At 43.3% G+C, this 17542-nt stretch overlaps 1 protein-coding gene across 11 annotated transcripts in view; it reads right to left on the bottom strand.

Annotated features, from left to right (window-relative positions):
* Positions 1-17542, bottom strand: part of LOC121601615 — a 143039-nt gene that overhangs the window by 63723 nt on the left and 61774 nt on the right. For all 11 annotated transcript variants that reach the window (XM_041930482.1, XM_041930449.1, XM_041930470.1 and 8 more), the window contains one exon: positions 4863-5195. In XM_041930482.1, the coding sequence (XP_041786416.1) occupies positions 4863-5122 (260 nt within the window). In that variant the 5' untranslated portion in view covers positions 5123-5195. The remainder of the gene's footprint in view (positions 1-4862; positions 5196-17542) is intronic.

Genomic DNA, 17542 nt, shown 5'->3' with positions numbered 1-17542 from the left:
CCTATTGCCGCCACTCTCACAAATCCTCTTGGTGAAGCATTCCAAATCACTGCATCGATGACATGATCCAATTAGAATTGTTACCGTTACCGAATGAAGGGCGTTTTATGCATTCGCACATACCCAGAAATTGCTTCAATTAGACGAAAAGCAGTCCACTCAGCAGCAGGGCAAGCGTAAAACTGACGAGAGCGTACAATAAATCGATTAACAGGAAAGTTCCTGGCAATCCGTTACGGTTACTACCCTGTTAAACGGCTTGTTGAAGTGTTTCCTGCATCAGTGTCAGATCCCCTTTCCATCTGTGTCTGTGCGTACGTTCCGTATGTGTGCCCAATTTCGGTTGTTGATTTTTACACATGCATGTTCCCTTCGATTGCGCCGAGCATGTGAAGCAAATGAAAACCGCCGGCTGTAATCCATCCCGAAACGAGAGTGTTAATGGTCCCGATATCCCTGAGCCTTCCGCAAGTCCATCTGTGCTGCTCTGCATATCATGAATTGGATCGTACCGCTTGAATGGGGCACTGGTGGAGGGTGGTCAAAAGTGTGGCAAACCAGCCCTTCGCAAGGACACACCGGAAATTTAGCAGCAGCAGTTCTCATTTGCAACAGCATCTAGGGCAACATTGAACCAAACCGAACACCGGAAGAAAGTCCTTGGATTTGGGTATGGTTTCAGCTTCAATGATGAGGACACTCGTAAAATCCAGTCATTATCGTAAAACTATATACGCTCTGCTCTTTTTGGTGGAAGAAGAAATGGTCGGACAGAGCAAGAAAAGAAAAACAACAGGAACAAAACGGTTGGGAGTTCCCAATTTCATTTCTCGTCGTTGCTCCACAGCTACCACTGCAGGATGAAGCCGTTTGGGAAGCGCGCTGGGCAAGACGGTACCACCTATCTAAACCGGATTAGTACCGGTCGGGTACGGGTTGTACGGGATTTATCTGGGCGGAACTTACTTACCAGTAAATGACCGGTTGGCAGGTTGTTTGGTCCTTGGTGAACGATTAGTGCCAATTGAATTACCTGTCCCTGAAGGAACGCTTTCCCAGCACGGCTCGTGCGCACAAAAACCTAGCACGGCGGATAACAAGACAAACAGCATGAAAACGACATCAAGCGACGAGAACGCAGGGATCTCTGGTGGGGACTTGGCCCACATGAAACAAACAGTGTTGGCTGAAGTTTTGAATTGAATGCCATGCGTTTATGCAGAAGCCAGTTTAGATTCACTTGTGCTGAAAGTGGGATGATATGGGTCCGTGGGTTGGTAAATGAAATTATATAAACCGATGCCTCTACTCCTTCGAACAGAAACCTTTACACACGGTGCGATACACCCAGAACGGTACATCGTTTCAATCTGGCAGAAATTATACTCCTGATCCTTTGGGAAGCAGAGTGTTGATGTTTGCTCATGCAAAAATACTTCAATTAACTTTGCGGCAAACGAATATTTACTTTCTATTTCTTGATTGCCAGTCTCCCCTTATTATAGAATGCGCTGTGGAATTGTACATTACACATAAGGGGAAACTTGATCTCCGGACAGCTAGATTAGCAAAACAATTGCTCATCTCACACTGAAACAGTGTGCGTGTCACTGTTAACACTGAGCCGGGTAGACACATGTCACGTCGCACGTCAGCAATCGGCCAAACCACTGTCGATTGGATTGAAGCTAATTTACGTGTTTCCTTTCAACGTGTAAAGTGAACGGAAGACAGGAGGCGCTAAAGTCAATGCAGCTCTACTGTTCTACAGCACGGGCACAGTTATCAAACACACCAGATGGCATTGTTTTGACGAACAAACAGATATCCCAATCCTTACGTTTCTCGTTCCTTTTGCTGGTTCATATAACGGTCACCACTTTCTCAAGTGCCAAGCAAACATGGCGAATGGGATGCAGGGCCACACCAATCAATCGCTGAAGGTTTGTAACATTGTGCTTAATTAGAGGCGAGTGTTGCATTCTGCTGTGATGCTATGGAATGTAACTGAAGTATTATGCACGAATGGGTGAAGCGTTTTGCATCAGCCTGGTGGATGTGTCTCCAAACCTTTCAACCCCCTAAAGTATTACCTTTAAAAATTAAGTAAGGGAAACAGATTCATTCTGAATGAAACAAGAGATTTTTACCGGCGTTGTAGACTGTTCTATATCGCATTCCTGGCGGTAAGGTTCAAATTCAATCTGATACCTATCTTAGCAAAACATTTCTGTATCTACTTAAATGTTTTCTGCTTCCTGGATTTCTTTTGAATTTATTACTTTTTTATTATTATCTTGGTGCCATTACCAAGTGCAGACTTCCTACAAATAATTGAGTCTTTTATGTGCCACCAAAGTGAAGAATCAATTGGTGCCCGTTGTCACAGAACCGGGCAAGATGGTTTAATTAACAATTGGCGAGCAATTGATGACCTGGAGCAGATCAATGTTTGATTGTGTTCTTCTCCATCAAGAGACAGACAGACAGAGCATGATTACACTTATCTCTAAGTAGGACAATGATGGACCGGAACCAATTCAACGGAGTGGTACTTGACGCTCGATGGGAAACGCTAGCATCGTACAGTGGAACAAAATGAGCCACAAACACATCACCGCTCAGCGTAAACCAAACCGAGAAGTTCACATTCGTACCTTCGGTAGAAGTTGGATAGAGGTTATAGTTTTCATAGAAGGTAGTACAATAGCATAACCTTTATTTAACGACACCGGCAGACTTTGTACAGTCTACTGTTTTGGTTTTGTGTCACAAAAGCCGAATATATTTTCTAGAACAAAGAATCAATTATAAACGGTACGTGATCTCTTAGAGTGACAGTGGCAAAGTGTCAGCGACAACATCAAGATATAGCATGTTGAACCCGTGTAACCGGATCGATTATTGCACATTTTAAGATTGAAGACTTCATAAAAGGGCGTTTCTCGAAGTAGTATGTCTTTCTACATCGGCAGAGATGGTACCAAAAGATGGCAAGGGAGAAGCGAAATCCAAGCCCCAGAAGCTCTCTGGGGAGCCTCCGTGGGAAGGACTGGCATTCTTCACGTGCCGTTCGTATTATCCTAGCTACTTGAGCAGAAAATTGCTCGTCATATTTGTGCTATTAGCGCAACGGAAAATTGATTGTCAAGCGTACGCACGAAGCCTCCCGCCGGGAGATCTTTTCCGCGGAAGATGTTATTGCTTTTGAGTGGGCCAAAAAAAAAAGACGATACACATTCATGATCCGTTGTGGAATGTAGGAGTCGAGCCGTTGTCATTGTCTCTGTTGCCACTTTACCGTAAGCTTCACCATTACTGCGTTAAATGAATATATTGATGGATTGTTTCAATTTCACAGTGCTGAGCATTGGAATAAGAAATCAATGATGGCACGAGGATGAAGGTGCATGTGTATGATAGCGAGGGACAGGTTTTTGTAGTCTTTATAAAGCTGATTCAATGGATAAGATTCAAATAACTTTAAAAATGAAAAAGCACTTCATTGTTTTTCGTATGTCATTACAAAGATGTCTAATTGAAAGTAACTAGTAAAGTAATTTAAAGCACATTAAATTAAATTTAATATTAGGTAAATAAATAGTAAATTTAAAATCCTCGTTACACGCAAGCTCATCAAAACGCCAAAACACGAAGTCTAAATATGAGTCCTTTTTGTTACATATTACTTCATATTCACGATTCGGAAAAAATAAAGCAAGGAAACATTGCTGCTTATACAAGCAACTATTTTTAACAGTACAACAGAACCCAACAACACACGTCCTACAATCATGTTGAACATCTACATTCCAGGATGTGAAGTTGTGTACGTTTTTTTTTATTTTTTTTATATTTTGGCTGTCGTCATAAAAACAGTATCCGAAGACACATTTCCAGGACTGCTGCACAAGATGAGATTTTTTTCACCCTCATATGCAAAATATCAAACCCCTCGAACCACGAAACGTGCTACGAACGGGAAGGAGCTTTCCCTACTGCCATCCCTGCTCCGGTGTCTACTGCCAGAGTCTTCGGAGTGCGTAGTTTTGTGTGCGGAAGGAAAATTAAATTGAAAGAGTTTTATAAATTGAGTTTTGTTGTCAGGTTCGCTGCATGCAAGTATTACATTCTCGACTTCGCGAACCGAGCAGCGATGGAGACGCCACAGTTGCTTGGCTGCCGGTTGAGCGGTTGGTTAGTTCCCTCCGTGCACCAGCAGTCAGCCAGCCGATCGGAATGAACGAGCTCGCTCTGTACGAAGTTTTCGCTCGGTACGATAGGGTGTGCTTGCGCAAAAGAGATGACTGAAGCTCTTACGGTTGGGTGAAGTGAATGGGAATGAAATTTCTATTTGTGCAGGAAATGCGCTTAAGCATGAAGAACGTAACAGCGTGCCCGCTCGATGGGACAATCAACGTTTGTTACCTTTTTTTACTGTCGCTTTATTTTTGCATTTCATTTCATTAAAAACGTTCCTTCCAGGAAAGCATTTCTTCGCACGAGTAATGAACAAAAAACGGTTTCTATATTTTTCCAAAGACACGCACTGTCTGGTTGACAAAATTAATTAAATAAAACATTTATTTTTCAACAAAAATACAACCGATTGAGACTGGTAAAGAGCTGAGCAGATTTACGATATGATCCACTGCCGTCCAATTTGGTGCGTTAGATATAAGTATTAATGTTCCCTTTTCACATAACCCTCGAACGGGACACCAACGGGCTGACAAATGTATCCGATAAACATGGATAGCTCTATTAAATTGGGTCCGGCAGTCCGACCCACCCGAGCCAACCAAGGGACACTACTATCGCCGGGGCCAGATCTCGCCGTTCTGTTTCGCTCCAGTACTTACTTGCAGTAGTAAAGACGGCCATCCTTGGCCGTGTGGGCCGTCCAGCCTTCCTTCAGCTGCTCCTGAAGCGTCTCCAGATAGCGGCTCACGTCCTGGATCGGCGGCGTCGACGAGGCACTGGAGGAGGAGGTCAGTGACGAGGGTTGCTGGGCCGAAAGTAGGTTCGGTGCATGTTGCTGAAATTGGTGCGGCTGCTGGTGCTGCTGTTGCGACTGCTGCTGATGTTCGGTGCTAAGCGTTGGCCCGGGCTGCAGGAGCATTCTGCTGCGGTCGACGTCCCGGCAACGACGTTCGACGTCGTTATCGGAGCGAAAGCAGAAACCAAAGGACTATCTGTTGTTGCAGGCAAAGGGGGAAGAGATACGGGGGACAAGAACGTAAAAGAAAGTTAGATCGTGAAATGGGCTGAGCGGTACAATTAATAGATAATGATCAGACCAATTAAAGGCTAATAAACAGATTTCAGAAGAGAAAAGCCGTAAAAACTAAATTTAGCTAATTTAATCCAGAAGAGTGTTTGTCTCATGTTAAATAAAGCCTAGTTCCTGACAAATTACACACAGGAGTGACAGTGTCATAAAGTCTTCACTTTGGTTCAGATTATTGGATGGTTTTGCATTGCAGTTTTTTGATTGCACTCAAATTCCCACACGAGTCGAAGAAAATCGATCAAATTAAATCACAAACATATGTATCATTAAACACATTCCAAGCTGTGGCATAATGCTGTCATACGAAGTACGTGTGTATTGTTCTAGCGAGCGCTTATCAGCTCACCGCGTGGTACACACCATGTCACAAGCAAGGTTCGCCAAACGATGCGAGACTAGTGAGCGCACCACTCACCACCAGAGTCTGAATAACAACCGAGCTGTACCTAATCTTTCAAACACAATCAGCCCAGTTGCCAGCCACACGTCCTGTCACAAATCGTTAAGCAGACAACGACCTGGTATGAAAATTGTATGTGGCATTCATGGCCGACGTTTGGGTGGGCATTTCCCTTCAAACGTAGATCTCTTTCTCATTCACTGTCTGTCTTGTGTGTGCCATTGAACCGTGCGCATTGAATGCAGCCGCATCACAAGCGGCCCAAGTGAGAGAACTGTTTATGACAATCATAATTGCAATGTGCTTTCCTTAGTGCCGCGCGCTTGATGAAACCTTCGACCGTCTTTGCTTTTGCTAAAACAAATGCGGCAGAAACTGCTATTTCAAAAGCAAAGAAAAGCTTTGAGCTTGAGAATTATTCCATTGTTTTTTTTTTGGTTTTACTTCTCGTGTACTATAACGCTTTGACAGCAGCATCGCATAGAAGGTGAAAATAATGGCAAACCATGCGGTGGGTGCAGTGTTAAAGCAGAAGGACACTTCAACTATCTATATCGTTTTTCATTAACCCTTCGGTGATGAGTGGTTAGAATAAGATTTATTTTCTTTTGTAACAAAACATAGGATTCTCAGCAGAAACTTCTGAGTTGAGTATGACTCTATAGAGTCTAAATTTATCACGTACAATACATAGTGTAAAACTAATGCTGCAAGTGTGTTAAACAACATTTCCAGCAACCCACAGCAGCAGGGTTAAACCCAGCGACGTGCAGTGCACAAATAAATTATGGTTGAGCGTTGATGACGAAGACATAAATACTGGAATGTTGAGTCTTCAGAAAACTGTAGAAAAAAACACACACACACTAACACGAAGCAGAGCGTGCTTGCCAGCAGGATCTACTGGATGTCTGTCTTCATAATTGAATTCTAGCGCATACCAGCCGGACAACGAACGCTTTTCCGGCATCTTCCATCCACTCGCATAGGAAGTTTTTCTTGCCTTAATGGCAGTGTCTTCGGCTACATAGCACAAACTGTTTTCTCCCACGCCTCTGTGTGTGTGGGTTATCGGGAGCAGAAGAGTGAAAGGATACAGCCCCCTACAGTTGAAGCCTTTTAGCTTCGAAACGGGCGAAGCAATTGAGTTTTGTGCAACAGCTGCGCTTCACAGCCGCTGTCAGTCACACTCACGCCCTGCAACGCAACCAGCACCAGCTCTCGTCCGTGCGATGGTGATGGATGAGTTTCAACCTCCTGCCGGGCGCCACTTTCATGTTTAATGCTTTTTAAAAAAAGGCTCGAGTGTTGCGAAGATGAGAGATTGTTTCCGACTATTTGGCGAGCTTCTTGCCCATATTGCTGCTTTCCCAATCCACATTCGCACAAGGGTTGGCCTCTTCATGGCAAACCGCAAACCAGTCAGACGAGAAAATGCATGTTGTAGAAATTGCGTGGGTTTTCACAGAGGTTTTATTCATTACGCCAAGTGGTTATTATGCAATATGGTGTGGTAGACGTTGAAATTGTTTTTATCAATACCTATTGTTAAGAAAATGTTACTACAAAAACTACTACCGAAAAGTGTGCAACATCATTTATGGAAAACAATATTTGTCCAATATGCGGGGGGTTTTCAACAGAATGAACATTGGTTACTGTACTTTGTTTTCAAGTCAGTTTAACTTGGTGTATGACAGTAATAGTCGGCCCTGCGTAACCGGCAGCCGGTCCAAATAAAGATCGTTACACGTCCGGTGCGTCGCATTCGCGTAGATCCGGCAAGGGATTATTTAGAATGAAAGAATATTTTTCTTTCTTCGATTGACCCTTCATTCCCATGGATTGTGGTTTCGTCTGGTTGCCACATCCCACTATAACAATTACGCTTTTGTTTATCCATTCAAACGAGCGAAATGATTGCGATGATGATTACGCTGATAATGACGCTGATGTTGATGATACTACTCAGTTTCTTTACTGTGGCTAGAAATGTGAACAACAATTTCAACATGTTTGTTAGCAAGCAGCCGGAGTGAAAGTCCTGATTTTCTTCATGACAGAGCACATTGTAAATGAAAATAAACATCGCTTTGTTGGTTGCAATTGTGATGCAATGCGGTTTTTAAATTGATGGTTTTGAATTTGCATGCAACCTTGACGTCTAAAATCATAAAATCAATGACCGAAAGCACGACATCAAATAACTGCGGTTACTTGCAGCTTGACTTGGAAGAAGTGGTTTCTAAATCGAAATCGAGTTTCGACAAGTACATTTTCCTACGACATTCCACCAAATTCTAGTGTACAGAGAGTCACCGTACAGCACCGATGGGATTGCAATTTCCGGTCCTGCCATTGGTCAGCCATCAAATACGAGGACATGTTTAGTATGAAAAGCATATGCAAAGCATGATATGCAATTTTGTACACGAGAAGACTAAGGGATGCCGATATAAAAATACAAAATATTTGAACAACATTCTGAAACCGAGTTGAATATTGTATGGTAATTAAAATCTAGATACTATGAATATATAATTTAAAAATAATATTTTTAGGAGGCTTTTATGATGTTAGCCACCCGTGTTGTATGGAGTTTGACACTGGGCAGCTAAGTCAAACTAGCATCAGTATTTCGAGCTACTTTATTTCATCCTGAAAAATATGCTCATGCATTATACATTGTTTTGTTCGACTTTTTTAAGTTTAATATTCAATGTTAAGAACAAATAAATAGCAATACGGCTTTTATGGACCGTTCCTCATGAACAAAAAAAAAACAAATAAACAAAATCAAATCAAACGCAAACTTAACAAAGACCGAAAGTGTAAACTTATTTAATACAAGAAAAAAAAAATTTATCGTTGATTATTTTTTCCGGCAATAGCCAATCTAAAAAAATAAAACTGCATTGCACTCATCAAAACAATGCTTGGCTAACGATACCAGTGTTGTGGAACGTGTAGAAAATATAAATTTAATGGCTACACGCATCATTTCTCGTTAAGCTATTGGGAAAATTTATTCCTTAAATTTTCCTCGTAGAGAAAAATTTTCGGAACATTTTGGGAAGCAGTGCGACAGTAGGCGCTCTCTTTGAACGCATGAAATGAGCAGAAGTTTCAGCATCACCGGCGAGTTATTTTCGTAACGACGTTCGCTACCATCTCATAATTGTGATGTGCATAAGCAATCGCAAGCTTCTCCTAACACATGAATATTCAATCAACCGCTATCAACTTTACTGGCATAATTTGGTGTGTGAACCGTCGTTTGGGGAATTAATTGAATTTCTTTCATTACTTCATTCATTAGTTCCGATGAATGAATGATACTTCGTACTATTATGACATGTTTTTTTGTGTTCTAAATATTCTTACCAACATAATATTGATACGAGTTTTTAGAAGGTGTTCGAGTAGAATCACGAAAAAAAAGGTTTTCACACAAGCACGTTTTTGCAGCTGCTTTATTGGTAATTCACTTATTTTATTGTCCAAGATCAAGTATATCGCACCAAAACAAAGCGCTCAAAAAAGGCGTGCTTCCTATCCCCCTTTTTTGATTCAACTCCCCGATGACGCGTTAGTTTTTTGGCACTTTCCCCTCTTCTTTCGGGTTACCTGATGGTAATCATCGCTTTCAGCCGCCGCGCACGTTTCTTCTTCTCAATGCCTCGGCAGTGATGCCATCATGCCCCGGTCCCTGCCATCCTATATGAGAGCAGTGGTGCCATCACTCCCGAGCCCGTCAAACATTTTTGGCACGATGGCAGTGGTGCCAACAGAAGGATTAAAAGATTTTAAGGATTCCAATATGTTGATGTTGAGATCTTGTATTTTTGGAAGCTAAATTGGTCATATAAATTCTGTAAAAATTGATCAATCCTTAACCCGATAGCTACACAATGTTAAATTTAGGACGTATTGACTGAATAACATGTATACAACAAGAACCGACACCAAAGTTTGAAAACAAGTAGTCAAAATTTTTCAAATACATAAATTGTGCCCCTCGTCCATTGATCTTAGCCAAAATTGACAGCATCGAGTGTTTTCTAGACGAAAAAGTACAAGAAAAGATTGCCTATCTAGGGGCTAAATATTGCTCACCAAGGAGCTGCTAAAGTTTCCCTCCTAACAACCTGTATCACTTAACATTTTGTCCAACAAAAAGCTCCCATCGCGACGACGCGATGACATTCAATTAAAGCATCTCCTAGCCCCCCAGGGGGCAAGGCAGGCCAGGTGTTTTACGGAGTTTCTTGTAGTTGGTTGTCGTTGTTGTTTTTTTTGTTGGGTACTTTGTTATAGCTCCAAAAACTTTTCCAGCCCGCCTGGCAGATATAAGTCATGCTGGATGTGCGATCCTATTAATAAACGCTTCCCGGCTATGGGTAATGTGGTGCCACCGGCGCTCCAACAGTGGGAAAAGCTTTTCCTCCCGACATGACATTGTTCGGCCGAACTTCCGCCCGTCGGTGGCGATGGAGATACGCACGAAGCTGCCGTAGGTGCCATGCCGAAAACTTTTACAGAAATTCCACACGGCAGCCTAAAGACGACGGCGACCATGAGGATGAATTCGACAGTGAGCTTTAGCTGCGCTCGACTCCGATGAAGATGCCTCCAAAGCCGCACATCATCTTCGTGACGCGCTGCAAAGTCCTGTCTTTCCCGCAGGGTGGCACATTCAAACGTGTCATGTTCGAATTTTCCGATCCATCAAAAGGGGCTCCAGCACCGTGGAGAAGCAGGAAAAAGGGGGGGGGGGGGGGTGGGAGGTTTACCAACCAACCACCGCCGCGTGCTGTCGCAAAACGGAGCTAAACGAAAACTTTGCGTAAGGATATTAATTCACCGTCGCGAACAAACCACCAGCACGACGAACGAGGAATGTACAAAGTTTCGTTCGTTTAGCTAAGAATTTAAAGTTCGCATATATGTGACGAGGCCGTGACGCGCAGATGTGCGGTGGAAGACGTACGTGTCCGGCAGCACGAGCGAAAGTCGTTGAAAGTCCTTTCTAGGCCCGCGCCTTCGCAGACAACTCTATCACGAAACAGCGAACATTCTACATTTTCCCTGTCGAAAACATTCGCTTTCCGTGGGTGGTGCATATGTGGGTGTGTGTGTGTGTAAGAGACACTGAGAGAGAAAGAGAGAATGGGAGGGAGAACGTGAGAGGGAAAGAGAGAGTCAGAAAGAGAAGGACAAAGCAGACAGAGGGACCGCAGAGTGTAGGACCGTATTTGTTGAATATAAGTGCAAAGTTCGCTGAATAGGAATTTATATGCTCTTTCGCGATTTCGCAATGTTTGGCATTTAGATCTCAATAATTGGTCGAGAAATATGTTCCCCAATAGTACGCTACAGTAGAATGAAGATCTATAGCATAAAAGCGAAGATTCATGACAAGCATGTTTTGTGGTGGTTGTGGTGGATGCTGTTTCATTTCGGGTATTTATAGCATTTACATGAATTATGATTGCACGTGTAACTTGAAACAGCCAAAAGAAAATAGCACTACGAGCTTATATAAGCTAATGTATTGGCAGGATGTTATCATGGAGTAAATAAAAAGTAAAGTATTGTAAGGCTTTCGCAGTAGTCCTAAGAAGACGCATGATTTTGGCGGAAATAGTACAAGACACCATGAAGCTGAGCATGTATGACTCAAGGTACGTTTGTTTTTCCTTGAACCATGCGGCACTTGATGCAATGTAACAATCAAAGAATGTTACATTAGTATCGCGTATGCGTATGCGAGTATAAATTTCGTTTTAAATTTCCAACAAACACTTTAGCGAAACATTTTCCTCCCAACGATCGGCCATGGAGCCTACATTCCTAAGTAAGGCCACAGCCAGTTTACCAAACCATTGGCTGATTGGCGTTTCAGAATTCCACACAGCATTAGAGAGTAAGTGAGATACACATAGGACAGAGGGCACAATAAGACCGGAGCAAAACTGCCTGTCGGATCAAATGTCAACAACCATACGCTTACAAAACTGGTGCTAAGCCGCCGAAAGAGTCGACCTGATATACCGACAGAATTTTCGGTGCGCTACACGCCAGCTAATCCCACCGTCGTAATCTTCTGATCCCATCGCCGTGCCATTTGAACGGTGAGCCTTCTGAATTCTCTCCCATCCCGCTCGCCATATTCCGCCCAGCATTCTTCCGGATGGCAAATGTCAAATCCTGTCCGATTGGAGCATGGCGGGGGAGTTGGAAAAAGTTCTCCCATCGAGCATCGCGCATACTTCCGTCCCCATTCAGTGGAAGGCATACACGCTAACAAGACGATGGTGCTGCTGCTGCGGCGCAATATAGTTCACTGCAGGCGTCATTTGGGGTGAACCTTTTTTTTCTTTTCGTTACCTTTCGTCATTTCCCCCCCGCATCGCCGGTTCCGGATGTACGGAAGTATCGAATGTGAACCGAATCGGATTCTTCCACAACAGTATTTCGTGGGATTGTTTATGTCAGACGGCTGCTGCTGACACGGCCGTAATCGAGCCGTGCGCCGCTGGTTTGGCGGGAGGAGATTGAGCACATAAAAGAATTTTTTATTTTTTAAAAATGAATGTGGTAAAGCCGTTTCGTAAGGTTTGTGTGTGTCCCCAGGCAAGCACAATATGTTCTGGCACTGTTCGGTTTTACGGTTTCGGATGAAGTTCAAAATACTTCAAACGATATTTTATTCCAAAAATAAAATATTACATGAAATATCTGATATAATCTAAATCAGACATACTAAAACACCATTCACGTTCAATTTCAAAGTTACGTCAAATTTGAGTACGCAGGTTCTGTACACCGTAGCGCAGCAGCAAAGTTACCTTACTTCGAAACATTCGCAAAAGTAATTTTAAACATCTAATTGCGACTAAATCAAAACTTGAACTCCGTTACAGGTCGTCACGCAGTTGCGCAGCGAAAGGAAAGTTTGCTTCTTTGAAAACTCTTTGACACTGACACGCTCCGCTGGTCGTTTGCCTTCGGCAATTTACAATAACCACTTCGTTACGGCTTTTCACCTCCCAATATCTAACACAATCTTCTTGCTCTCCGCTGAAATGATTTACATCGCCGCACCAGATTCGCCGCATCCGATTGCTTAGCTAACCATGCGAAAGGAGAAAAATCACCTCTCACTTCATCAACATTCCACCATTCCACCGGCGCTTCGTTTTCAGGCCCTTAGTACAAATTGTACCGAAGTTGTGTTGGAAGCCGGCACATTTCTTACGCTTAGCTATCATCCTGAGCGAGCTTGAGAGGTCCTTGTGACGTTTCAGAATGACAACGAAACATTAATTATTTAGTGATAAAGCGATCGAAAGCGGTATTTGGACAATCTCAACAGATTCGAGGCAGCAAGATTACAACCAAAGTAGGGACTAGTGTATTGTGGCTCGATTAGTTGTCCAATTTGAATTTATAGACTATATATGTTCATATAGCTATATTTTCTTATTACCAACCAAGAAAAGTACTTCACAATGTTCAAGCGGCGTAAAAAAAAGTCTTAACAAATTGTTACGAGTCAAAAAGGTATAAGGTATAAGGAAATCATTAGCAATCGGAGAGATCTGATTTATTTTTTCTAAGTAACTAGAAGCTTCACCAACCGAAATGTCAACGGATAATCTACTTCTCAGGAACATGCTATAACCAGACTTAATAGGAGTTGTACGTCCCACTTAAAAGTTTCGTCAAAATGAAAATGACAGAACGAAACGATCAACAACAACACACACCGGACGACTACATGGCAAAAGCTAGCAGTGCTTATGTGCTGTAACGAACAAAGTTACAGCATCAAAGCAAATCGTGCGAAGATGCAACGACAGTCGGGACGGAGCTTTCATCTTGCTCATTAGTATCTCCATATGATTTCAATGAAATTGCGACGAGTAGTCACACCATTGCCGGTAATGAACCAGCCCTGTCCCGTAGTGGAGGAACACCGTACAAAAATGGTGAAGTAAACGGGTTTTATAGAAAATAGAATTATTTAAAAGCAACAAAACAAAGAGCAGTGCAATATGTTTGCTATTTCTCATTCATTTACATTTAAATAGTTCTTCCATTCAATTTGCGGGACAAGTATTGTTTTAACATACTAAAAGTTTGAGTAAATATGAGAAGAAAAAACTAATAAGAATGTGCCAACTAGAACGATTTACACGTCTAGAAATAAAATTATTTTCGCAAAAATGTCGCATGCTCGTCTGTCTTTCATTAAAAAAGCAACCCATTGAAAACAGTAAAAAAGTAGACACAACTAAAAACAAAGTTGAAATACACATGTATTTTAGCAGATACTGTTCCATTTTCTACACTGTGTCACCCGGCCAAGATTGTGTGTGTGCTAGTTTTTCTATGATATCAAACTCCCTGCATCCCACTCTAACCATGCTGACCTATTATTGCGTTTAAAAAGATTGCCGTTATGCAACAAAATGTAACGATTGCCTCTAGCCATAGGTGTATACACACAAACACACACACACACACGCACATTATTCGAACCAAATGAAAACTATGCCATGGGTTGCTTGAAAAGGGAAAACCAACGTTTTCCCAGTTTCCAATTCTGTGGAAAACGACATCCCCCCACCGGCTGTCTGATCCATCAGAGGGTTTCCCCGTTAGGGAAACTCTGCTCTAGCCCGGTATTTCCTTCGCATCTGTCGTCAAGTGGGACACGTCGCACTCACTGCCTCCCCCTCCCCGAAGGGGCTATATTTAGCAGCAAACTTCATGACGAGTGAGAAAGCCCCGAAACCACTTCTCTCCTTACCACACTGGCATGCGTCCGCAAAGGGTCACCACCGTACCCGTCCCATCATCTCGCTGCGAGCCATATCTGCTCTAATTTATCCACCACTCACACAGGATGTAGCCGGAACACGGGAGAGTACGGTTCCGGAATCTGTCTCTGTCACGGTGTGCTTATGGGGTCTATATAATGAATGACGTTTTGATTTTTTCCCACAAATTTTATATTTTTTCCTTGTTGAAACATTGACCAACGAAAGACAAAACAAGCCCAATCATTGCTTCAGTTTGCGTTCATGCACTTTTCGCTTGCATTTTTATAAGTTCAACGTTCTCTAAACGGTATTGAAAAGGCAATAAAGACTCTAAAATAATCAAATAAAAGCCAAACCCCATTGATCAATAGCCTACACTGATAAACCGATAATCCAAACGAACTAATTGCTGCTAAACGATGCATATTAATTGCCAATTATGCTTCACTCGCACTAGCGAGCCATTGAATTTGCAAAATTCTTACCATCAACCAAGCAGCCTCTCCAACAGACAAGCTGGAAAGATGCTTGATTTGCTCCTAATTGTATCACCCTCTTGAGAGTGTCTCGATGCACCAACCCACCAACAACCCCGGAGGGACGATTTAAACCGCTCGTGCATTATGGAACAGCGAAGAGAAAACAAGACCGATAAGAAGTGTCTAATGTGGTGCACTCGAGCGCTCTCACACCATCTCGCCACTGTCTGAGCATCAGCTCGGCAAATCAGACCAGCAATAAAAAAAATATATATATATCGATCTGAGTGTCATAACGATATTTAAGTACCTCACACGATACGTCTAACACTGCCAATAACCGATGCCGTCACGTCCCTGCTGCATGCGTTAGGGTGGTTTAAGCATCGGGCAAACCACACCAATCAAGTGCTGCCGCTTCTTCTGGTGTGTAATTTTTTTTCTCACTCTCTCCTCCTCAGTTTTCCCCGCTTTATCGATATCATCCACATCCACTCTTCTCTCAAACCATACAAAAAAGTACTCTCCGAAACTGGTCCCCACTGGGCACACAACTGGCTATGCCCGTGTAGTTGCGCCTGCTCTTGCCAACCAAGCAACGGAGCTAACGCACGTTCTTGATGTAAGCGGGCCACAGAACATCACCACAGAACGGTGCGCGGAGCAGAGTGTGTGAAAAGTGTGTCAAACACAGCGTTCGGGGGGGCGACATCCGAGATGCTGTCGTCGTTTCCTTCTCCGACTGGTTGGCCTGAAGTGGCCATTTATGTAACACACTCGATCGGTGGCACACTCGTCACAGGAAGTGGGACGCTGCTGCTGCCACACCGGGAACCCGCCCGGAACCGGTTTCCATTACATGATTGTGAATGGGAAGATGGGGGAGACCGCTGTCGGATCTGATTCCCGGTTTTCATTTCACCAGTGCCATGTTCCACATTTAGCCCAACCTTGGCTTTGGCGTATCATTGCGGCGTCCCTTGCGTTTGCCTGCAGTCCAGGGAACTACGCCCGACATTCCAATCAGCCAGAGGCGTGTACTCGGTGGTTCACATCGAATCGTTTCGCATCCGACACTACTTTCCGCTAACTACAGCACAATCGTGTAAGATGCGGTTTAGTTGTGATTTTTTTTTACTCCAGCATCAGTATCTTGATCTTTGCCGGTCTCATGGTACAGTCGTCAACTCTTACGACTTAACAACATGCCCGTCATGGGTTCAAGCCCCAAATAGACCGTGCCGCCATACGTAGGACTGACTATCCTGCTATGGGAGGAAATCAATAAGTCACTGAAAGCCAACCCAACAAAGTGGGTTGGCAGGCCTTGACCGGCATCGGTTGTTGAGCCAAAGAAAAAAAAAATCAGTATCTTGAAGAGTAACGCAATTCCAAAGTTTGCAAAAAAATGAAACGATATGAACATGAACGAACAACGAATATATCACACATTGTACCACAAACCGGGTGATACTCATACTAACTCCTACATACAACAGACAGAATGGGCGAGACACAACTTCCCGGTTCAGCACTGCCCTCGTCCATCCAACTTCTTCCAAATGGTCATTCCAACTAACATGTCGGAGGAACGCAGAGGTTGGCAATCGGTGCGCACGGGTCGTGAAATAATAAAAACAACAATAAATGTCAAATCGGGAATGGACTGAGCGAACCGAATGAGGGAGCACAGCAGCAGTAGCAGCGCACCAGACGCCTCGCTAACTGATTTCAAAACGAAAGTGTCCACAGAGGGAGGGAAGAAAGTTAGGCACGGGCGAACCACAAATATGTTGTGAATGATCCAAACGTGTGAAGTTATGTCGTTTTTCCTGCTGCCCACTGTAGCAGGGGTTCTTCCCCACTCCATATCTTTATCCTTCGTTTCCTCGTTTGCTCGCAACTGACAACCCGTTGAGCCGGACCCGACGGCAATTGGCGGTCGGAAGGGGCAGGCAGTCATGCGGCAACGTGTGCGTGTCAATCATGCTCATGGACTCGGACAGTGTTACGTTCCACCGGGATGGCTGGATTGTCGCACGTCAAGAGAATAATTATCCATTAAATTTGTTAGTTTTTCGCTCGACTGATTGACACTCCACTTTGGACGCAATTTATGAGCGGGCGTTGTGTTCGGCTCGCTCGCGATCGCTGGGAGAAAGGCTCGACAAACGTTCGTTGGCTTAATAGTGCGTTTCAATCGGTTAAAGCGTTAATCATACCGCTTTAGGTGGCAGAGGAACGCTTGAAAGGTAAACGTAGCGAAGGGGAGATATAAACGCTCTTCAATAAAGAAAACATTCCCTTTTACAGGCAGCAATACACCGCCGAATCGATGTATTTTTTTTATTGTATAGGTTAGATAGGTCGTGAGTGCTACACTAATTTTTCCTATCAAGAACAAATGCTAATATTTGACGTTTGTTTTGTATCAAAGGTTTACTATTTCTTTAAAATGCAAAGCTAGAATTGATTCCTGAAAACTATCTCCAATACACGCTTGATGAGTCTTATTAAATTGATGGCCAATTCTATTTTT

The sequence above is a fragment of the Anopheles merus genome, chromosome 2R (assembly GCF_017562075.2).
Source record: "Anopheles merus strain MAF chromosome 2R, AmerM5.1, whole genome shotgun sequence".
Taxonomy (NCBI): Eukaryota; Metazoa; Arthropoda; class Insecta; order Diptera; family Culicidae; genus Anopheles; species Anopheles merus.
The sequence above is the reverse complement of the archived record's forward strand: the minus strand, read 5'-3'. Positions and strand labels throughout refer to the sequence as shown.